The sequence below is a fragment of the Ranitomeya imitator genome, chromosome 9, assembly GCF_032444005.1.
Source record: "Ranitomeya imitator isolate aRanImi1 chromosome 9, aRanImi1.pri, whole genome shotgun sequence".
In the NCBI taxonomy this organism is placed as follows: Eukaryota; Metazoa; Chordata; class Amphibia; order Anura; family Dendrobatidae; genus Ranitomeya; species Ranitomeya imitator.
The window spans coordinates 92,209,650-92,233,599 of NC_091290.1; the positions used below are offsets into that span (position 1 = coordinate 92,209,650).

The 23,950-nt window shown below is 46.3% G+C and overlaps 1 protein-coding gene across 2 annotated transcripts in view; it reads left to right on the forward strand.

Annotated features, from left to right (window-relative positions):
* Nucleotides 1-2,036: 2,036 nt before the first annotated feature.
* Nucleotides 2,037-23,950, forward strand: part of SYT9 (synaptotagmin 9) — a 2,320,100-nt gene continuing 2,298,186 nt past the window's right edge. For both annotated transcript variants that reach the window (XM_069740039.1, XM_069740040.1), the window contains exon 1: nucleotides 2,037-3,017. In XM_069740039.1, the coding sequence (XP_069596140.1) occupies nucleotides 2,870-3,017 (148 nt within the window). In that variant the 5' untranslated portion in view covers nucleotides 2,037-2,869. The remainder of the gene's footprint in view (nucleotides 3,018-23,950) is intronic.

Genomic DNA, 23,950 nt, shown 5'->3' on the forward strand with positions numbered 1-23,950 from the left:
ATTTATCATTGTTAAACCTCATCTGCCACCTTTCAGCCCAAGTTTCCAACTTATCCAGATCCATCTGTAGCAGAATACTATCTTCTCTTGTATTAACTGCTTTACATAGTTTTGTATCACCTGCAAATATCGATATTTTACTGTGTAAACCTTCTACCAGATCATTAATGAATATGTTGAAGAGAACAGGTCCCAATACTGACCCCTGCGGTACCCCACTGGTCACAGCGACCCAGTTAGAGACTATACCATTTATAACCACCCTCTGCTTTCTATCACTAAGCCAGTTACTAACCCATTTACACACAATTTCCCCCAGACCAAGCATTCTCATTTTGTGTACCAACCTCTTGTGCGGCACGGTATCAAACGCTTTGGAAAAATCGAGATATACCACGTCCAATGACTCACCGTGGTCCAGCCTATAGCTTACCTCTTCATAAAAACTGATTAGATTGGTTTGACAGGAGCGATTTCTCATAAACCCATGCTGATATGGAGTTAAACAGTTATTCTCATTGAGATAATCCAGAATAACATCCCTCAGAAACCCTTCAAATATTTTACCAACAATAGAGGTTAGACTTACTGGCCTATAATTTCCAGGTTCACTTTTAGAGCCCTTTTTGAATATTGGCACCACATTTGCTATGCGCCAATCCTGCGGAACAGACCCTGTCGCTATAGAGTCCCTAAAAATAAGAAATAATGGTTTATCTATTACATTACTTAGTTCTCTTAGTACTCGTGGGTGTATGCCATCCGGACCCGGAGATTTATCTATTTTAATCTTATTTAGCCGGTTTCGCACCTCTTCTTGGGTTAGATTGGTGACCCTTAATATAGGGTTTTCATTGTTTCTTGGGATTTCACCTAGCATTTCATTTTCCACCGTGAATACCGTGGAGAAGAAGGTGTTTAATATGTTAGCTTTTTCCTCGTCATCTACAACCATTCTTTCCTCACTATTTTTTAAGGGGCCTACAATACCTGGTGCCACCTCCTTATCCCTCCTTTGGTTGTCGATTTGGCCTGCTGCCACTTATCCGAGTTGGGACTTGGTAGGCCACCTAGTTAGGCCCCTCCAGGCTTTCTGAGGGATATGGCACAGTGGTTTCAACACCTTGCCCATTACAGTCTCTATCTGCTGGGTTTGCTGTAGTGTAAGAGGTGTCGGTGCCTATTATACTATTTCTAGTGTGGTGATATTGATGCCACTTTGTTCGGGTCTGCCACTAATTTTTGTAAATGTGTAGATTCCAGCTTGGGCCTCCAAGACCATCAAGATTCCACTTTCTTGGAGTCAACTACCCATGTTAGTACTAACCTTAGAATTTTCTGACAATTGTAGTCTACTTAAATAATATTTGCGCCACGAGTGTGGCTCAGCATGAAAGCAGGTTGAGATGTTGCATGTGGTATTAGGGCTCACAGCACAGCACTACACTGATCCCTCACCCACCTCATGTTACTTTAACGATCAATTCAAAGCTGTAAATGCTGGCCCAGATTTGGATACCTCATGCATGACTGATTGCGGCCATACCATGCTACAAGTTGTACTGTGGGTGAACCGAGGCCACTAGTGTCTCCCCCTAATTTGATGTGTTTTGGCAGCTTTTGGGTCCATTTGAAGGTATTGTGCATGCATTTGTTTTTGCCTCCATCTGACGCTAATGACATTCGGATAAGTTTGGCGAATCTTACAAAATTGGCAATTGTAATCTGAACCGAACATCAAAATATTCATTCATCTCTAACCAGTATCCTCTGAACTTGCTGTACAAACTCTCCTGTCCAGTTAGTTTTTGCCTCCCTTTGACTTGAATTGTGTTCGGCTATGCTCGGCAAATATTCAAGCAATATATCAGCGAATACTGGAAATTTGGCAATCGCAATCCGAACCGAATATTGAAATATTTTCTCATCTCTAGAGAGTGCTATGCAAGCAGCCAGCTTCCAGTGCTCACCCCTCCTCCTTTTCACATAATTCTTTGTCAGCTCCCAGCAACACATCCTGCAGCCTAGCTCCTACCACACATAGCATAGGGAGCTTGAGAATGGCAGTTCTGTGGGCTGTTACTTGCATCTACACATAACAGCAAGAGCATTCTACCTGAACTGTAAAACCTGGAGATAATTGTAGAAACATTTCAGCATCTAAAGGGACTGGCATTGTAGTTGATATCAAAGATTTTATCTGCCGCTTTACTCTACTGCTACTGCTATTTGCTTTTGAAAACACACTATATAGGATTTTCAGTAAAGCTGCTAGAATGGGAGGGGAGAGATGAGCAAAGCAGCCAGCAGACACTTCTTCATCTTGAGAAGAGGAATTGGTCTATTCTGCAAAGTGAGAAAAGTGAACTGGTTTGTTGAGGTCTAAAAAATGGATTGCACATTCACAAGACCTGGGTGCAAGCTGTGCTAGGTAGAAAGAAGACTATCTGGATGCCATCTCAGAAGATTTGATATCTTTGTGAGGTTTGGGTGGTGGATAGTGAGAAAATAGTTGAGTAAATAGGTTATCAATTGTTTAAAAAGATATGTCTGATGAACATATGAAGTTAAAATGAGTGAAGATATATCTGAAGAAGGTGTGTGCACAATTTGAAAACGACTCTGATGACAAAGCTTTTAGATAATTGAACAAGAATACTTGGTTTAGATGGGATTTTGTGGACTTGTCAAGAAGAACATAATTTGGGTGTAATCTTAAAGGAGAAAAGGAGACTGTGATTTTAGAAGACAAAAAAAGCCAATTTTTATAGCAAAAATACTTTGCCCTCTGTGCCAACCTCAGTGGAGAGAGGTAAGAGAAACTGAAGAGACCATTAAGCTCCTGGGTTTACAAGGATGGTGGTAGGAAATGTCTGGAGACAGGGAGCTGGACATCTGCATGAAGGCACTCTCACTGGTGGCCGACTTGTGCGGTAGTGGGATTGTAGAAAATGAGAACTGCTTGGACTTTATCTACTACCGGATAGAAAGAGCCAGACATCGTCTAAATGACTCAGGTAAACCTTTTAAAAATTAAGAAGCCCTAAATGTACTGCCACTGTCTTCTATAATCCAGACTGAGGCATCCAAAGTCTTCTGCAAGTTATGTAACTTCAAGTTAAATCATTAAAATTGTGCAGCTTTCAGAAAAACAAACGTATCTATGTATAACAGTCTTATGTATACATGGTTTCTGGTCATGAGAAATTATTAGGGAATGTTACATCCCAGTGTAGTTACATTGGGTCGTCTTTGGCTTTTATTTGATTTGTTGGTTACAGGGTGAGGATATGTTTTACCTTCCACCATCATGCTATGTGCATTATCTAATTGTTTTGTGTTATATATGGCTTCTGGTCATGAGAGATTATCAGGGAATGCTACATCCCAGTGTAGTTACATTGGGTCATCTTTGATTATGGGGTGAGGATATGTTTTAACTTCATCAATCATGCTATGTGCATTAACTAATTGTTTTGCATTTCTGAGTAATCCAGGCATACTTAAAATCCATGCTTAATTGAAATAATTTCTGACAATCTGCTGGACAAATCTATTCAGAGAATGAATTCAAATTAAGTCAAAATAAGCATAGAAAGTAGAGCAAATCTCATAAACAAATGCTCTGTATTCAAAATCAATTATGCAAAATCATCACCATTGCAATGTAAGAACATACATCTTTAGGATGGTTAATCATCATTTTTAGCTGGCTATTTAACAGTTATAGCAATTTTTTGCTATACTATAATGGACATGGAGCATTTTGTCAGTTAAATTAAGCTGGCCAAAATTAGTACGGCACATTTGCTGCTGGTTTAATAGCACGTGCTGAAACCTTGTTGACACATGACAGGGAATATTACTGTAAGGAACTCTGAGAATTATGGTCTAGTTGCACAGGTCCCCCAAAGTTGTTCACTAAATATCCTGCTGTTGTGATCCGCACCGATATTTTGTAATCTGTGGGGTAATCTGGCAATGCTTTTTCAATTCCCTGCAGAGTCACTACAGGGGATACAAGACATAACACAAATCTCTTTGTAGCTGATCTCTGACTGCTGGACTTCTGGGTCAGTAACAAAATAATTACAGACAATTAGACCTGTTATGGGATTTAATTGAAATTGAACGGATCATAATCATGAATTCATTTTATCTTACATAGCTGTAACCCCAACCAATTTTGGGAGAAATTAACACTATTATACATTGTCAGGAAAAAGGTGGCCATGAAATATCTGAAAATACTTCCAGAACCTTAATTGATGCCAGTAAAAACCTTGTTAACAAGAATGTTATCTAAATAAAAAGACACAACTAAGACTGCATCTTAGTGGGTGTGAAAAATCCTCCTCAGTTTAACACTTACGCTGTATCTGATTGGCTTCAATTAAAAAATAATTTAAATCAGGGATACTTTGGAATCACTTAATTGTCAACTGTAACAGTCAGGGACATACTGTAACACCTTACTTATCAAATCTCAGTAGTACAAGGCATGAATAAAAAGGCCAAACTGAGCTCAGTGATATAATAATGTTATTTCAATATGTAGTAATATGATGTACTAAGTAATATGATACGTGTATTGATTGTTAGAGAATTTATAGTAATTACATTTGGGCCTGGAGCAATGCAACAACATTGCAATAATTGTAGTTTAAAGCATTTTGATGGGTTCATAGGGTAGTTAAAAAAATAGAATTTCCTTACATCTTACATAAATATTTTTTTAACAGAATTTTTTTTATGACAGACTCTGGCTGATGTGTAAGGAATTGGCTAAATGATGGGAAACAGAGTCGTTGTAAGGCTATGTGCCCATGTTCAGCATTTTTTGCTTTTTTTAGCGTTTTTACGGTGGTTTTCCACTGCAAAAATGCTTTAAAAACGCTTACATTAAGCATCCCATTATTAGAATGCATTCTGCAATTTTTGTGCCCATGCTGCGTTTTTTTCCGCAAAACAAACACAGCATGTTCATTAATCCCTTAACGACCGCCGATACGCCTTTTAACGGTGGCAGTTAAGGGTACTTAAACCACAGCGCCGTTAATTAACGGCGCTGTGGAAAAAGTGAATAGCGCCCCCCAAAGTTGAATTTTCTCTGGGGTCTCGGTTGCCGGGGGTAGCCGAGACCCCAGAGAACATGATTCTGGTTTTTTTTTACCGACCCCCGAGTTGTGATCGCCGGTAATTAACCGTTTACCAGCGATCGCAAAAAAACCCTCGTGATTTATCTTTTCATTTCTCTGTCCTCCGATGTGATCGCACATCAGAGGACAGAAAAATGGGGTCCCGATAGCCCCCCGATACTCACCTGTCTCCCCCGGTGCTCCTTGTGGCTCCCAATGGGCGCCACCGTCTTTTTCCGGCAAAAAAATGGCGGGCGCATGCGCAGTGTGCCCGCCGGCTGGCATCGGGAGGATCTTTGAGGTCTCGGCTGCCGGGGGTTAGGGTTAGGGTTGGGGCTAAATTTAGGGTTAGGGTTGGGGCTAAATTTAGGGTTAGGGTTGGGGCTAAATTTAGGGTTAGGGTTGGGGCTAAATATAGGGTTAGGGTTGGGGCTACCAACCCGACATACCAACGCACGTTGTGAAAATTGTGCACAACGTGGGAAGCGGATGGAGTTTTTCAACGCATCCACTGCCCAATCTATGTCCTGGGAAGGAGCGGGCGGAGTTACGGCCACACATGCGCGGTCGGAAATGGCGGACATGACGAACAAAAAAAGTTACATTGAATGTTTTTTTGTGCCGACGGTCTGCCAAAACACAACTGATCCAGTGCACGACGGACGCGACGTGTAGCCATCCGTCGTGATCCGTCGGCAATACAAGTCTATGGGCAAAAAACGCATCCTGCGGGCACATTTGCAGGATCTGTTTTTTTGTCCAAAACAATGGATTGTGACGGATGCAAGTTTGAAAGTAGCCTTAGGGCAAGGGTTAGGGTTGGGGCTAAAGTTAGGGCTAGGGTTAGGGTTGGAGCTAAAGTTAGGTCTAGGGTTAGGGTTGGGGTTAAATTTAGGGTTAGGGCTAGGGTTGGGGCTAAAGTTAGGGCTAGGGTTGCGGCTAAAGTTAGGGTTAGAGTTGGGATTAGGGTTAGGATTTGGATTAGGGTTGGTATTAGGCTTAGGGTTGGCATTAGGGTTACGCTTGGGATTAGGGTTAGGTTTGGGATAGGGTTAAGGTTAGGGTTGGGATTAAGGGTGTATTGGGATTAGGGTTAGGTTTGAGGTTAGGGTTGAGATTAGGATTAGGGGTGTGTTAGATTTAAGGTTTGATTAGGGTTATGGTTAGGGTAGACATTAGGGTTGTTTTGGGGTAAGGGTTGTGATTATCGTTAGGGTTAGTGATTAGGATTATGGATCGGGTTGGGATTAGGGTTAGGGGTGTGTTGGGGTTAGGGTTGGACCTAGAATTGGGGGGTTTCCACTGTTTAGGTACATCAGGGGGTCTCCAAACACGACAGACAATTTTGCGCTCAAAAAGTCAAATGGTGCTCCCTCCCTTCCGAGCTCTGCCGTGCACCCAAACAGTGGGTTACCCCCACATATGGGGCATCAGCGTACTCGGGATAAATTGTACAACAAGTTTTGGGGTCCAATTTCTCCTGTTACCCTTGTGAAAATAAAAACTTGGGGGCTACAAAATCTTTTTTGTGGAAAAAAAAATATTTTTTATTTTCATGACTCTGCATTATAAACTTCTGTGAAGCACTTGGGCATTCAAAGTTCTCACCACACATCTAGATAAGTTCCTTGGGGGGACTAGTTTCCAAAACGGGGTCATTTGTGGGGGGTTACTACTGTTTAGGTACATCAGGGGCTCTGCAAACGCAACATAACGCCCACAGACCATTCTATCAAAGTCCGCATTCCAAAATGGCGCTCCTTCCCTTCCGAGCTCTGCTGTGCGCCCAAACAGTGATTTACCCCCACATATGGGGCATCAGTGTACTCAGGATAAATTGGACAACAACGTTAGTGGTCCAATTTCTCCTGTTACCCTTGTGAAAATAAAAACTTGGGGCTACAAAATCTTTTTTGTGGAAAAAAAAATAATTTTATTTTCACGACTCTGCATTCTAAACTTCTGTGAAGCACTTGGGCATTCAAAGTTCTCACCACACATCTAGATAAGTTCCTTGGGGGGTCTAGTTTACAAAATGGGGTCACTTGTGGGGGGTTACTACTGTTTAGGTACATCAGGGGCTCTGAAATCGCAATATAACGCCCACAGACCATTCTATCAAAGTCAGCATTCCAAAACGGCGCTCCTTCCCTTCCGAGCTCTGCTGTGCGCCCAAACAGTGGTTTAGGCCAGTTTCACATTTGCATGTGTGTCTGCAGCGTTTCTACCGCATATATCCGCATGCGTTTTGTATTCCTATATTTAACATTAGGAACGCATGCGTTTGTGATTGTTTGCTTTTTAACGCGTTTGACGATGCATGCGTCGTTTCGTCGTTTGCGGCTTGGCGTGGAAATGCAACATGTAGTAATTTTTAGAGGCGTCAATTTGCTGCCTCGTAATGCATGCTGTTGATTGCGCAAGGTTTGCGCCAAAAAAACGCATTGCTGTCTATATGAACGCATGCGTTCACAAGCACATGCGTTTGGTTGCGTTCGCGGAAGCATGCGTTTGAATTGAAAACAACATGTCTAGACACTGATAAGCCACCCCCCACATTGTAGGTGATAAAGGGAGGTAGTGGAAATTTGCAGGTCACTACTCAGCAGACAGCCAAGCAGAACAGACGGACCACAGCAGACAGCCAAGCAGAACAGACAGACCACAGCACCTTTGAGAAAACAAGCCTCAGAACAATGTGGGTATATCCAAGCCAATGCCTTTATTTTCTATTTTCTGTCTCTACATGTCCTAATTTCTGCCATTTCTTTCTTTCTACATGCATCAGAATGTCTTCTTCTTAGGCTTCTTCTCATGAGGAGTTTCTTCCTGGGCAGTCAGAAGTCGAGAATGTGAGTGAGGTGAGTACTTGCCTCGTCCTATTGGTAAGTATTCACTGTCACATCCACACATGGGGCAATTTTTGTTTTTCATTTTTTTAGAGCTCTTCTTCATCTGTGGCAGAGACTGGCCAGGAGCAGCGGAGTCAAGGTCCGGTGGAAAGACGGCAGCGGGTACGTATACAAGGCTGTCTGTTTTTTATGTATCCTCAGTGTAATACTCTTGAATCTTCCTTTCTTTCCATTGGTATTTCTTTACTTTTTTCTTCTGGAATGCTTTTGTATGTTGACTTTCCTATTCATGCCATTTCTCTGCATCCTTTTTCTTTCTTTTCCTTATGTTAATTGACAAAACTTTAATGACTTTATTTATTTTTTAGGTTTCACAATGGGAGGATCATCTCATAGAGAATGAACTCCTCATCGCCCTGGTCCAGGAGCGAGTCCCGTTGTGGGACACCCGGGATCCACTGCACTCAATGTCACATTGCAGTGCCTATGGAATGAGGTGGCCAAAGAGCTTTGGGATGGCTGGGACAACGCCCCGAATCAGGTCCGAAGTGCATTTGGTAAGTATTGCACTGCAGCGTGAAGCAGCAGAGACCTTGGCCGTGCTCACTCAACTGTGTGTGATGAAATAAACTCTCAGGAGTTTCTCTCATCACACACAGTTGTGTGAGCACGGCCCAAAGTCCTTTTTCTGATCAAAATGTTTTTTTTTTAACAGTGGGCAAAGTCAAAACAAGTTGGCGTTCGATTAAGGACCGCTTCAACAAGGACCTGTGTCAAGAGAGCCATGCTCCCAGTGGTTCAGGAGCAAGGATCCGAAAATACAAATACCATCGCTTTCTGGCATTTTTAAGACCGGTCCTTGCTCAGAGAGCGTAAGTATTTCTGTGTATTTGGATGTGTTGTATTGCCATACTATGTATGTTTCTATTCCACAGGATTTGGCGCCTTGTTAATTTTTGGTATTAATTTTCTTTTTCCTTTTTTCACAGCACATGGAGCACTACTGTTGGCCCAGGTTCTGGAGCGGTCCTTCATCCGACAGCCACGGACCCGTCCCAGCCATCCAGCAGCGCAGCAGCAAGTAGCCTTCCACACTAACTGGAGACCAGGGAGCTGGTCCATCAGGTCTTCCCCTTTTGCAGTCCTCTTCCACTGCCCCTTTTTTGGGGCTCCTCCCGGCAGCGGCAGAGGGCTTCGGACAGGTCACTCATGCCCGAGTTTTTGCACTTGAGCTCGGTTTTACACAAAGCAATCAAGGCTTTGGGTGACCTTTTGAATGCACGTATCCAGGAGGTCACCAAAAGCCTTGATCAAGTGAAAGCCGACCTCCAGAGGCCAGCTCATCATTTTTTTAACCAAATTGAGCAGGGCATGTTGGAACACCTTACTCCTGATCTCCAGCTTATGTGCAGGCTATGCAGCAGAGTCGGTATTTCCAGCAGACAGTGGTGGCATATCAAACTGTGCCTTCACTGTCACGATTAACTTCAATTCCGACCTCTGCTGCATACCACTGCACGGCCACCTCAATTCCTTCCATAGGCGGACACCACTACAGCGCCAGCACCATGCCGAGTGCAGTTGGACATCCCACCACCACCACCGTGACAACCGCTGCTCCTGCTTGGACCTCCTCCACTGACACCATGATGCAGCAGGACCCTGGCATGGCTTTCCCTACCGCCACCACCACAATGCAGCAGGACCCTGGCATGGCCTTCCGTACCACCACCACCACGATGCAGCAGGACCCTGGCATGGCCTTCTGCTCTACAAGGGCTATGGACTCTGGCATGGCTGCACGCTCTTCAAGCACAATGGATTCTGGCATGGCTGCATGCTCTACGAGCACTATGGACTCTGGCATGGCTGCACGCTCTACGAGCACTATGGACTCTGGCATGGCTGCACGCTCTACGAGCACTATGGACTCTGGCATGGCTGCACGCTCTACAAGCACTATGGACTCTGGCATGGCTGCACGCTATAGGAGCGCTATGGACTCTGGCATGGCTGCACGCTCTACGAGCGCTATGGACGCTGGCATGGTGCAGCCGGACACTGACAGGTCACCCACTACCACGCCACGCCATATCAGCCCACTAATACCTCCCAGAACCCGTCAAAATAAAAAAAACAAAATACACAAAAAAAAAACAGAACTCTTAGCATTCCTCCCCCTACACCTCCCAATGTGTCTTTAATGTTAGGTTTGTCTCACCCTTCAACTGCGCCTCAAGCCTCTCATGTGTCAAGCCCCATCCCCGAACTACCAGACCCCACTAGTTTCATTGCCCCTTCTCCTGTCACCTCTGCGTCGTCCACGCCAGGCCTCAGTGCTTCACATCCCCCCGTTTACATCACTCTACCCCAAGCTGGCGCAGTTAAATACATTTTTTTGGTTGTTAAAAAAATAAATAGAATTTGATTTGCCACAATTATGTTTGGTTTATTGTGTCTATCGCCGCCGGCAACACACACCGTGCGCCAAGAAACTTCGCCACACACTTAATTTTTGGGCCACATCATATCTCCAGTAGTTATTTAAAAAAAATGCACCTTTGTGTGTCTTTAGTATAAAGATATGAGGTGGCCCCCCCAAAAATAGATGTATTATCTCCATAATCTCTTCTTTCTGCTGTGACTCGAGTTGCAGTCTGAAGAGAAAATGGCAGAAATACAGTGCAGAACTCTACTGAACTGGTCAGGTGTAAAAAAAAAAATAATTAGTTCAGAAACCTGACCTGGTGAGTAGAGAACTGCCTTGTATAACCTCCATTTTCTCTTCTGTGTTCATAATCTATTACACACAAATAGAAGGAACAATGGTGGTCACACGGCATATCTATGCTCACCTGCACAGGTGACAGAAATAGTGAATTCATGAGGCTGTTATATTTGCATCATGAATTCATTACTTCTGACACCTGACTTGATGAGTATAGATCTCTTGAATGTGACAGTCATTGTCTCTTCGGTCTGTGTCCAATGAATACATTTCAAAAACCTGACCGGCACATCCAAACATAGACTCAGTGTGAACAGGTGCTGAACCTAGAGTCGCCAACTTGTATATAGTTAAGTAAATAAGGCAGCACACTGCAGCGCCAAAACCTGCAAACTTGAAACACGAAATTTGAACTGCATTACTGCACTAGAAATATGAAAAATGAGAGTGTTTAGCGCATAAAAATGGCCAATTTTATGTGTACCTGGTAGCCCCTTTACGGCATCTCTCTTATACCAGGTCCTACACTTGCTTTACCACGCTGAGAATAAACGTCTCCATCTGAATGGGTACATTCAGGGCGGCACGGTGGCGCAGTGGTTAGCACAGCAGCCTTGCAGCGCTGGAGTCCTGGGTTCAAACCCCACCAAGGACAACATCTGCAAAGAGTTTGTATGTTCTCTCCGTGTTTGCGTGGGTTTCCTCCGGGCACTCTGGTTTCCTCCCACATTCCAAAGACATACTGATAGGGAATTTAGATTGGGAGCCCCATTGCGGACAGTGATGATAATGTGTGAAAAATGTAAAGCGCTGCGGAATATGTTAGCGCTATATAAAAATAAAGATTATTATTATTATTATTACATGTGAAACCTCTTCCTAGACTAAAATTCTCTCTCTCTGTGGAGGGGTATTGGACCTGCTGTAATTAAAACACCTGTGGCTAGGAGGCGTAGTGCACGATCAGAAGGCTAAAGAATACATTTCAAAAACATGACCGGCACATCCAAACATAGACTCAGTGTGAACAGATGCTGAACCTAGAGTCGACAACTCGTATATAGTTAAGTAAATAAGGCAGCACACTGCAGCGCCAAAACCTGCAAACTTGAAACACGAAATTTGAACTGCATTACTGCACTAGAAATATGAAAAATGAGTGCGTTTAGCGCATAAAAATGGCCAATTTTATGTGTACCTGGTAGCCCCTTTACGGCATCTCTCTTATACCAGGTCCTACACTTGCTTTACCTCGCTGAGAATAAACGTCTCCATCTGAATGGGTACATGTGAAACCTCTTCCTAGACTAAAAATCTCTCTCTCTGTGGAGGGGTATTGGACCTGCTGTAATTAAAACACTTGTGGCTAGGAGGCGGAGTGCACGATCAGAAGGCTAAAGAATACATTTCAAAAACCTGACCGGCACATCCAAACATAGACTCAGTGTGAACAGGTGCTGAACCTTGAGTCGCCAACTCGTATATAGTTAAGTAAATAAGGCAGCACACTGCAGCGCCAAAACCTGCAAACTTGAAACACGAAATTTGAACTGCATTACTGCACAGAAATATGAAAAATGAGAGCGTTTAGCGCATAAAAATGGCCAATTTTATGTGTACCTGGAAGCCCCGTTACGGCATCTCTCTTATACCAGGGCCTACACTTGCTTTACCTCGCTGAGAATAAACGTCTCCATCTGAATGGGTACATGTGAAACCTCTTCCTAGACTAAAATTCTCTCTCTCTGTGGAGGGGTATTGGACCTGCTGTAATTAAAACACCTGTGGCTAGGAGGCGGAGTGCACGATCAGAAAGCTGAAGAATACATTTCAAAAACCTGACCGGCACATCCAAACATAGACTCAGTGTGAACAGGTGCTGAACCTAGAGTCGCCAACTAGTATATAGTTAAGTAAATAAGGCAGTGTTAAGGACTGGCGGAACGCACCAAGTACAAGATGAAATGGAACTAGGTGCGTTCGCAGTCCGAGGTCCACCGTGCAGGAAAAACCCTGCTGCTAGTAAGATGGACTATATGGCGGTACTGCAAGTATACACGCACGGGTTAACTACACCCAGCGTGAAGGAAGCGATCCTGTTGCGTCACAGGACCGCGGTACCGCACATAGAGCGCGAGCAAGGAGTCAGCGAACTCAAGCCCAACTAGGATTGAAGTCCGATTAGACCCTTGCTGGCACAACACCGCAACTGGGTGTGTAAGGAAACTAAATAATAATATTAAGGCACAAGAGTGCGTGCAGTGCCGCACAAACGGACGCCGCTAACCACCCAGGCTTGGGTAAGGAAAGCGCACGGTGCCGTACAGGCGGTCACAGCAACTAGACGCTGTTATGTGTGTATTGTGCTGATGGCTAGTCGGGCGCTAGATAGCTACCATCATCCGCAAACAGTCAACAACACTAGGGAGGGATATTTAGGAGCTTTCATCCTTCGACATACATCCATCTACACACACACACATAATTTCAAGACAATACTAGCGCATGGCCGTGCGGTCATGCGCAGTTTATATAGCTGCAGCACAGGAAACAGCTACAGAAGTTTTGCCCTTTCAGGACCTGCCAAAAGGACCAATGGGATGTGCTGCAGTACCTGAGCATGTGACCCTTGATCTCCAACAGGAGATCTTGCCCTGGGCATGCTCAGTGTGTGCAAATAAGGACTTAGATCCAGAAATGTCCACTCGCCGCTGCCCAGCACTGGCTTCAATGGCAGAAGCAGGAGAAGCAGCAGTAACTCTTCGCACAGAGTCAGACTGAGCGAGACGCTGGGATCAACGTCCCTGCTGAGCAGACTCCACTGCGGCTGGAGTAGAATGGGAGACCGCAGCAGAGACGGATCGAGATTCCCCCTGTGCAGCAGAGCAAACTCGACTCCTAACATTGCCCCCCCCTCCTTGGGCCTCGCTACGTTCGAAGGCAGCAATGAGCTGCGGGGCCCGAATGTGCTCAACAGGCTCCCAGGACCTGTCCTCGGGGCCATAACCCTTCCAGTCTACCAAATAAAAATTTTTGCCACGTACCACTTTGCACCCCAAAATAGCGTTCACCTCGTACTCGTCCGTAGACGAACCCGATGTCCCAGCAGATGACTCGGAAAACCGGGACATGTGCACGGGTTTCAGGAGGGACACGTGAAAGGTGTCGGTGATACCAAGGCGTGGAGGAAGGGCCAGACAGTAGACCACAGGATTAACCTGTTCGAGGACCTTGAAGGGACCCAAGTAGCGAGGTGCAAACTTAGTGGACTCTACACGCAGCCTGATGTTACGGGCGGAGAGCCACACTAAATCGCCAGGAGCAAAGGTCGGGGCAGGGCGCCGATGTGCATCGGCGGAGGACCTCATTCTCTCCTTCGAGGCCCGGATGGCATCCTGAGTGCGGTCCCAAATGTCCCGTGCCTCCACTGCCCAGTCTGCCACCCTGGAGTCAGCAGAGGACACGGGCATAGGCACAGGAACCCGCGGATGCTGGCCGTAATTAAGGAGGAAAGGAGTCTGACCGGTGGAGTCGGCTACAGCGTTATTAAGGGCGAACTCTGCCCATGGTAATAAAGATGCCCAGTCATCCTGCCTGGCAGAAACAAAATGTCGTAGATATGTGACCAGAGTCTGATTGGCCCTCTCTACCAACCCATTCGTCTTGGGATGATATGCGGAAGAGAGATTTAACTCAATGCTGAGAAGACGACACAGCTCTCTCCAGAACCGAGACGCAAACTGGGGACCCCGGTCACTGACAATATTGTCTGGCATGCCGTGTAGGCGGAAGATGTGTCTTATGAACAACGCTGCCAAGGCCCGTGCAGAAGGTAACCGTGGGAGCGGCACCAAATGCACCATTTTCGAGAAATGATCGGTAATAACCCAAATGACGGTACAGCCGCGAGACTTGGGCAAACCCACAACAAAGTCCATCCCGACCATCTCCCAGGGCCTGTCTGCCACCGGCAAGGGATAGAGTAGCCCAGACGGCCGTTGTCGAGGAGACTTATTTTTGGCGCATGAGACACACGCCAGAATGTAATCTCTGACATCTCGGAGCAAATGCGGCCACCAGTACGTCCTCGCCAGCAGCTCAGATGTCCTTTTTGTCCCAAAGTGTCCACCCACCCTGGAGGAATGAGCCCAAGAGAGAACCTCCAGTCGCAAATTTATGGGCACAATAGTCTTGCCCGGAGGCACAGACTCAAGCGACACCGGAGCCACGGTTCTCAAGCTCTCAGAAGGAACAATAAGCCGAGGCTCTCCTTCCTCAGATGACACAACAGAGCGAGAAAGAGCATCAGCTCGAATGTTCTTCTCCCCAGCGAGCTAATGGAGGGTGAAGTGGAATCGGGAGAAGAATAAGGACCATCTGGCCTGGCGAGAATTTAGCCGCTGGGCTGTTTGCAAATATAGCAAATTTTTGTGGTCTGTAAAAACTTGAAAGGGAAAACGAGCCCCCTCCAAGAGATGTCTCCACTCTGAGAAAGCCAATTTCATCGCTAGCAACTCCCTGTCCCCGATGGAATAATTCCTCTCCGCTGGTGTGAAGGTCTTGGAGAAGAAGAAGCACGGATGCTTCCGACCTTGAGCATCCTTTTGGAAGAGGACTGCTCCAGCACCAACGGAAGAGGCATCCACCTCCATTATAAACGGCTTATCAACAGCGGGACGATGTAGGATGGGAGCGCTAGCAAAATGAGACTTAGTAGAAGAAAAGGCCCTGGAGACCTCTTCAGACCACACTTTGGGATTTGCTCCCTTCTTGGTGAGGGCTACCAAGGGAGCTACCAGAGTTGAGAAGTGGGGAATGAACTGTCGGTAATAGTTTATGAACCCCATAAGGCGCTGCACCGCTTTAAGAGAATGGGGCTCTTGCCAGTCCATCACAGCCTGTAGTTTGGCAGGATCCATAGCCAATCCCTGGGTGGAGATGATATAGCCCAGGAAAGGTAAGGACTCCTGCTCAAACACACACTTCTCCAACTTCGCATAAAGAGAGTTTGCCCGTAGGAGGTCGAAGACTTTGCCAACATCTCTCCGGTGGGAGTCAATATCTGGAGAAAAGATGAGAATATCATCCAGATAGACTACAACCGAGGTGGAAAGCATATCCCGGAAGATGTCGTTGACAAAGTCTTGGAAAACGGCAGGTGCATTACAGAGCCCGAAGGGCATCACCAGATACTCATAGTGCCCATCTCTGGTGTTAAATGCCGTTTTCCACTCGTCCCCCTCACGGATGCGAATCAGGTTATAAGCACCCCGCAGATCTAGCTTAGTAAACACTCTAGCTCCCCGAAGCCTATCGAAAAGCTCAGATATCAAAGGCAAAGGGTACTTGTTCTTAACTGTGATAGCATTAAGACCCCTGTAGTCTATGCATGGACGTAGTTCTCCATTCTTCTTCTGCACGAAAAAGAACCCTGCCCCAGCAGGTGACACTGACTTCCTGATGAACCCTCTTGCCAGATTCTCTTGAATGTACTGAGACATTGCCTCCGTTTCCGGGAGAGATAATGGATAGACTCGACCCCGGGGAGGCTCAGCACCAGGCAAGAGATCAATAGGACAGTCATAGGAGCGATGGGGCGGAAGGGTCTCCGCTGCCTCTTTGGAGAACACGTCTGCATAAGACCAATATTGCTTGGGGAGAGAGGAAAGATCTGCGGATACCTCTGTAGTAGCAACCTGAACGCACTCTCGATGACACCTGTTCCCACAAGATTCACCCCATCCCAGAATTCTGCCTGAGGACCACTCGATGTGAGGAGAGTGGTACCGTAACCAAGGTATCCCCAAGAGAACCTCATCAATTCCCTCAAGAATGACGAGTAGAGATATAATCTCCTGATGAGATGGTGACATGGACAGAGTAAAAGGGATAGTTTGATGTGTAATCTGTGTGGGCAGTGTCGACCCATTCACCACTCGTACCGTTACTGGTTGAGATAGCATGACCAGAGGAATTGCGTGACGCTGGGCGAAGGCTGAAGACATAAAATTGCCCTCCGCCCCAGAATCCACGCAGAGTTCTACCGAGTGAGAGGATGAGCCCAATGTTATTGTTCCCTTAAAGGACAATTTGGAGGCAAACGTCGCCGTGTCAAGTGCACCTCCACCAACTACCACTAGACGCTGACGTTTCCTCGACCGCTGGAGACATCTGGAGGCAAGATGTCCAGACTGTTGGCAAAGATGAGAAATCTGGAGTGCACGAGCGGTCCGGGACTTAGATCCCGCTCGTGACTCTACCACAGGCTCATTGGACTCAGGAGCCTGGTCTAGAGATTCCAAAGGTTTGGCGAAGGTGGGAGCCAGCCGAAACCTCTGCCTACACTGGGCTCGCTCTAACCTCCGCTCGTGGAAACGGAGGTCAAAACGAGTGGATAGAGTTATCAATTCCTCCAGTGTGGCGGGAATCTCCCTAGTGGCCAGGGCGTCCTTAACGTGGTCAGCCAGCCCCCTCCAAAATATTGGAATGAGGGCTTTATCCGACCACTCCAGCTCAGATGCTAAGGTGCGGAAGTGGACGGCAAAATGACTGACCAAGGACGAGCCCTGAGTCAATGCCAACAATTGGAGCGCCGTATCATGGGTGACACGAGGTCCTAGAAAGACCTGTTTCAGAGTGCTCAGAAACAACGGAGCACTCTGCACCACATGATCGCTACGCTCCCATAGCGGTGTAGCCCATTGCAACGCCCTGTCCGAAAGAAGAGACACTATAAATCCCACCTTAGCCCGCTCTGTAGGGAAACGAGAGGCCAGAAGCTCGAGATGGATAGAGCACTGACTCACGAAACCCCTACAAGACTTACTGTCACCAGAGAATTTCTCTGGAAGCGGGAGGCGAGTTAGAGTCGGGACAGGAGCGGCAGTGGACAATGTGGCTGCAGCAACACTAGCAGCCTGAACAGCGACAGCAGTGACATCCACAGCTGAGGTTGAACGCTCAAGAGCCGCCAACCTTCCCTCCAGCTGCTGGATGTACCGCTGTGAACGCTGATCGTCCATCATTTACTAGCCAGACCTTGGCGCTAGTATTATGTTAAGGACTGGCGGAACGCACCAAGTACAAGATGAAATGGAACTAGGTGCGTTCGCAGTCCGAGGTCCACAGTGCAGGAAAAACCCTGCTGCTAGTAAGATGGACTATATGGCGGTACTGCAAGTATACACGCACGGGTTAACTATACCCAACGTGAAGGAAGCGATCCTGTTGCGTCACAGGACCGCGGTACCGCACATAGAGCGCGAGCAAGGAGTCAGCGAACTCAAGCCCAACTAGGATTGAAGTCCGATTAGACCCTTGCTGGCACAACACCGCAACTGGGTGTGTAAGGAAACTAAATAATAATATTAAGGCACAAGAGTGCGTGCGGTGCCGCACAAACGGACGCCGCTAACCACCCAGGCTTGGGTAAGGAAAGCGCACGGCGCCGTACAGGCGGTCACAGCAACTAGGCGCTGTTATGTGTGTATTGTGCTGATGGCTAGTCAGGCGCTAGATAGCTACCATCATCTGCAAACAGTCAACAAAACTAGGGAGGGATATTTAGGAGCTTTCATCCTTCGACATACATCCATCTACACACACACATAATTTCAAGACAATACTAGCGCATGGCCGTGCGGTCATGCGCAGTTTATATAGCTGCAGCACAGGAAACAGCTACAGAAGTTTTGCCCTTTCCGGACCTGCCAAAAGGACCAATGGGATGTGCTGCAGTACCTGAGCATGTGACCCTTGATCTCCAACAGGAGATCTTGCCCTGGGCATGCTCAGTGTGTGCAAATAAGGACTTAGATCCAGAAACGTCCACTCGCCGCTGCCCAGCACTGGCTTCAATGGCAGAAGCAGGAGAAGCAGCAGTAACTCTTTGCACAGAGTCAGACTGAGCGAGACGCTGGGATCGACGTCCCTGCTGAGCAGACTCCACTGCGGCTGGAGGAGAATGGGAGACCGCAGCGGAGACGGATCGAGATTCCCCCTGTGCAGCAGAGGAAACTCGACTCCCAACAGGCAGCACACTGCAGCGCCAAAACCTGCAAACTTGAAACACGAAATTACTGCACTAGAGATATGAAAAATGAGAGCGTTTAGCGCATAAAAATGGCCAATTTTATGTGTACCTGGTAGCCCCCTTGGCCATTTTTATGCGCTAAACGCTCTCATTTTTCATATTTCTAGTGCAGTAATGCAGTTCAAATTTCGTGTTTCAAGTTTGCAGGTTTTGGTGCTGCAGTGTGCTGCCTTATTTACTTAACTATATACGAGTTGGCGACTCTAGGTTCAGCACCTGTTCACACTGAGTCTATGTTTGGATGTGCCGGTCAGGTTTTTGAAATGTATTCTTTAGCCTTCTGATCGTGCACTCCGCCTCCTAGCCCCTAGCCACAGGTGTTTTAATTACAGCAGGTCCAATACCCCTCCACAGAGAGAGAGAATTTTAGTCTAGGAAGAGGTTTCACATGTACCCATTCAGATGGAGACGTTTATTCTCAGTGAGGTGAAGCAAGTGTAGGACCTGGTATAAGAGAGATGCCGTAAAGGGGCTACCAGGTACACATAAAATTGGCCATTTTTATGCGCTAAACACTCTCATTTTTCATATTTCTAGTGCAGTAATGCAGTTCAAATTTCGTGTTACAATTTTGCAGGTTTTGGCGCGGCAGTGTGCTGCCTTATTTACTTAACTATATACGAGTTGGCGACTCTAGGTTCAGCACCTGTTCACACTGAGTCTATGTTTGGATGTGCCGGTCACGTTTTTGAAATGTATTCTTTAGCCTTCTGATCGTGCACTCCGCCTCCTAGCCACAGGTGTTTTAATTACAGCAGGTCCAATACCCCTCCACAGAGAGAGAGAATTTTAGTCTAGGAAGAGGTTTCACATGTACCCATTCAGATGGAGACATTTATTCTCAGCGAGGTAAAGCAAGTGTAGGACCTGGTATAAGAGAGATGCTGTAAAGGGGCTACCAGGTACACATAAAATTGGCCATTTTTATGCGCTAAACGCTCTCATTTTTCATATTTCTAGTGCAGTAATGCAGTTCAAATTTTGTGTTTCAAGTTTGCAGGTTTTGGCGCTGCAGTGTGCTGCCTTATTTACTTAACTGTGTCCAATGGATACTGCAGAACAGAATCAGGATGCAATGACGTCACCAAGCCTAAAGCAACATGGCTGCCATAACACAAGCAATATGTGGCCAGTATTTTATATCAGTATTTGTAAGCCAAAACAAGGAGTGGAGCAATTAGAGGTTAATTATGTTATTAACATAACAATTGGCACCTCTGCCTTTAACACGCACTCCTGGTTTTGGATTACAAATACTGATATTAAATACAGACCAAATACTGCTAGTTTTAGGACAGCCTTGGTTTGTAGAGGAAAAAATAGGAGACACGGTCAACACAACCAAAACTAAAGTTCATTAATGAGAAATATTATCATTTCAGATAATTACTGTTACAGATGTAATAACAGCAGGGCATTTAAACAACATTGTCCTGCCATGACACTTGTCCAATATCTGAATAAAAAATGCAGCAAATTGGTCCCGCATGTGACCAACTGCTGCAGTTGACCGCAGCTGGTGATCCTGGAAATTGGGAAGTGGGTGTGCAACTGGTTCATCCAGTTCAATGTTGGGTTGCTCCTTAGCCATTATATAATTGTGAAGAACCACACAGGCTTTGACCACCTCGTCGACTGTTTCCACTTTTAGATTTATGGCTGATGCAAGAATGCGCCATTTTGAGACCAGAATGCCAAAGGAACACTCTACTGTTCTTCGGACCCTGGTCAGTCTGTAGTTAAAGATCCTTCTAGTGTGGTTCAAGTCCCGACTGGAATAGGGATTCAGTAGGTTTTCACACATCTGGAAGGCCTCATCCCCAACCATAACCAATGTCAGTGGTGGACCTTCAGTGTTGGGGAGAGGTTGTGGCGGGGGAAAATTGAAATTTTTGCCATACACACGCCGGCCCATATACGAGTTTGTGAACGCTGGGGAATCGTTGCCACAGCCAAAAGCTCCAATGTCCACGGCGATGAAGCGACAGTTCGCATCAGCTATTGCCATGAGCACAACAGAAAAATATTTTTTATAGTTAAAAAACTCAGATCCTGTTCTGGCATGTGCTTTCCATCCACCGCTCCTAAACAGTTGGGGAAATCACACACACTCCAGAATTTTTGCAGCTATTTCAAGCCATATGTCCGCGGTGGGTACGGTGTTATGGCTGGCAATCAGGCAACACAGCGTGCAGTAATCAGCGCACATACAGAGATCTGGCAAAAACCCAAAACAATAGGACGAGCTCTGAGACGTGGAATCTCTGTAGACTGCAGTACCTGAACTGTCCTCACACAACTGGAAGCAGCAGTGGATTGCGCCTAACAACTACCTATGCAACTCGGCACTGCCTGAGGAGCTGACTAGCCTGAAGATAGAAATACAAGCCTGACTTACCTCAGAGAAATACCCCAAAGGAATAGGCAGCCCCCACATATAATGACTGTTAGCAAGATGAAAAGACAAACGTAGGAATGAAATAGATTCAGCAAAGTGAGGCCCGATATTCTAGACAGAGCGAGGATAGCAAAGAGAACTATGCAGTCTACAAAAAACCCTAAAACGAAAACCACGCAAAGGGGCAAAAAAGACCCACCGTGCCGAACTAACAGCACGGCGGTGCACCCCTTTGCTTCTCAGAGCTTCCAGCAAAAGATAATAACAAGCTGGACAGAAAAAACAGAAAACAAACTAGAAGCACTTATCTAGCAGAGCAGCAGGCCCAAGGAAAGATGCAGTAGCTCAGATCCAACACTGGAACATTGACAAGGAGCAAGGAAGACAGACTCAGGTGGAGCTAAATAGCAAGGCAGCCAACGAGCTCACCAAAACACCTGAGGGAGGAAGCCCAGAGACTGCAATACCACTTGTGACCACAGAAGTGAACTCAGCCACAGAATTCACAACAGTACCCCCCCCTTGAGGAGGGGTCACCGAACCCTCACCAGAACCCCCAGGCCGACCAGGATGAGCCACATGAAAGGCACGAACAAGATCTGGGGCATGGACATCAGAGGCAAAAACCCAGGAATTATCTTCCTGAGCATAACCCTTCCATTTGACCAGATACTGGAGTTTCCGTCTAGAGACACGAGAATCCAAAATCTTCTCCACAATATACTCCAATTCCCCCTCCACCAAAACAGGGGCAGGAGGCTCCACAGATGGAACCATAGGTGCCACGTATCTCCTCAACAACGACCTATGGAATACATTATGTATGGAAAAGGAGTCTGGGAGGGTCAGACGAAAAGACACCGGATTGAGAATCTCAGAAATCCTATACGGACCAATAAAACGAGGTTTAAATTTAGGAGAGGAAACCTTCATAGGTATATGACGAGAAGATAACCAAACCAGATCCCCAACACGAAGTCGGGGTCCCACACGGCGTCTGCGATTAGCGAAAAGCTGAGCCTTCTCCTGGGACAAGGTCAAATTGTCCACTACCTGAGTCCAGATCTGCTGCAACCTGTCCACCACATAATCCACACCAGGACAGTCCGAAGACTCAACCTGTCCTGAAGAGAAACGAGGATGGAACCCAGAATTGCAGAAAAATGGAGAGACCAAGGTAGCCGAGCTGGCCCGATTATTAAGGGCGAACTCAGCCAACGGCAAAAATGACACCCAATCATCCTGGTCAGCGGAAACAAAACATCTCAGATATGTTTCCAAGGTCTGATTGGTTCGTTCGGTCTGGCCATTAGTCTGAGGATGGAAGGCCGAGGAAAAAGATAGGTCAATGCCCATCCTACCACAAAAGGCTCGCCAGAACCTCGAGACAAACTGGGAACCTCTGTCAGAAACAATATTCTCAGGAATGCCATGTAAACGAACCACATGCTGGAAGAACAAAGGCACCAAATCAGAGGAGGAAGGCAATTTAACCAAGGGCACCAGATGGACCATTTTAGAAAAGCGATCACAGACCACCCAAATGACAGACATCTTTTGAGAAACGGGAAGGTCAGAAATGAAATCCATCGAAATATGTGTCCAAGGCCTCTTCGGGACCGGCAAGGGCAAAAGCAACCCACTGGCACGTGAACAGCAGGGCTTAGCCCTAGCACAAATTCCACAGGACTGCACAAAAGCACGATCCCGCGACAGAGATGGCCACCAGAAGGATCTAGCAACCAACTCCCTGGTACCAAAGATTCCTGGATGACCGGCCAGCACCGAACAATGAAGTTCAGAGATAACTTTACTAGTCCACCTATCAGGGACGAACAGTTTCTCGGCCGGACAACGATCAGGTTTATTAGCCTGAAATTTCTGCAACACTCTCCGCAAATCAGGGGAGATGGCAGACACAATGACTCCTTCCTTGAGGATACTCGCCGGCTCAGATAACCCCGGAGAGTCGGGCACAAAACTCCTAGACAGAGCATCCGCCTTCACATTTTTAGAGCCCGGAAGGTATGAAATCACAAAATCAAAACGAGCAAAAAATAACGACCAACGGGCCTGTCTAGGATTCAAGCGCTTGGCAGACTCAAGATAAGTAAGGTTCTTATGATCAGTCAAAACCACCACGCGATGCTTAGCACCCTCAAGCCAATGACGCCACTCCTCGAATGCCCACTTCATGGCCAGCAACTCTCGGTTGCCCACATCATAATTACGCTCAGCAGCAGAAAATTTCCTGGAAAAGAAAGCACATGGTTTGAACACTGAGCAACCAGAACCTCTCTGTGACAAAACCGCCCCTGCACCAATCTCAGAAGCATCAACCTCGACCTGGAACGGAAGAGAAACATCAGGTTGACACAACACAGGGGCACAGCAAAAACGACGCTTCAACTCCTGAAAAGCTTCCACGGCAGCAGAAGACCAATTAACCAAATCAGCACCCTTCTTGGTCAAATCGGTCAATGGTCTGGCAATGCTAGAAAAATTACAGATGAAGCGACGATAAAAATTAGCAAAGCCCAGGAATTTCTGCAAACTTTTTAGAGATGTCGGCTGAGTCCAATCCTGGATGGCCTGAACCTTAACCGGATCCATCTCGATAGTAGAAGGGGAAAAGATGAACCCCAAAAATGAAACTTTCTGCACACCGAAGAGACACTTTGATCCCTTCACGAACAAGGAATTAGCATGCAGTACCTGGAAAACCATTCTGACTTGCTTTAC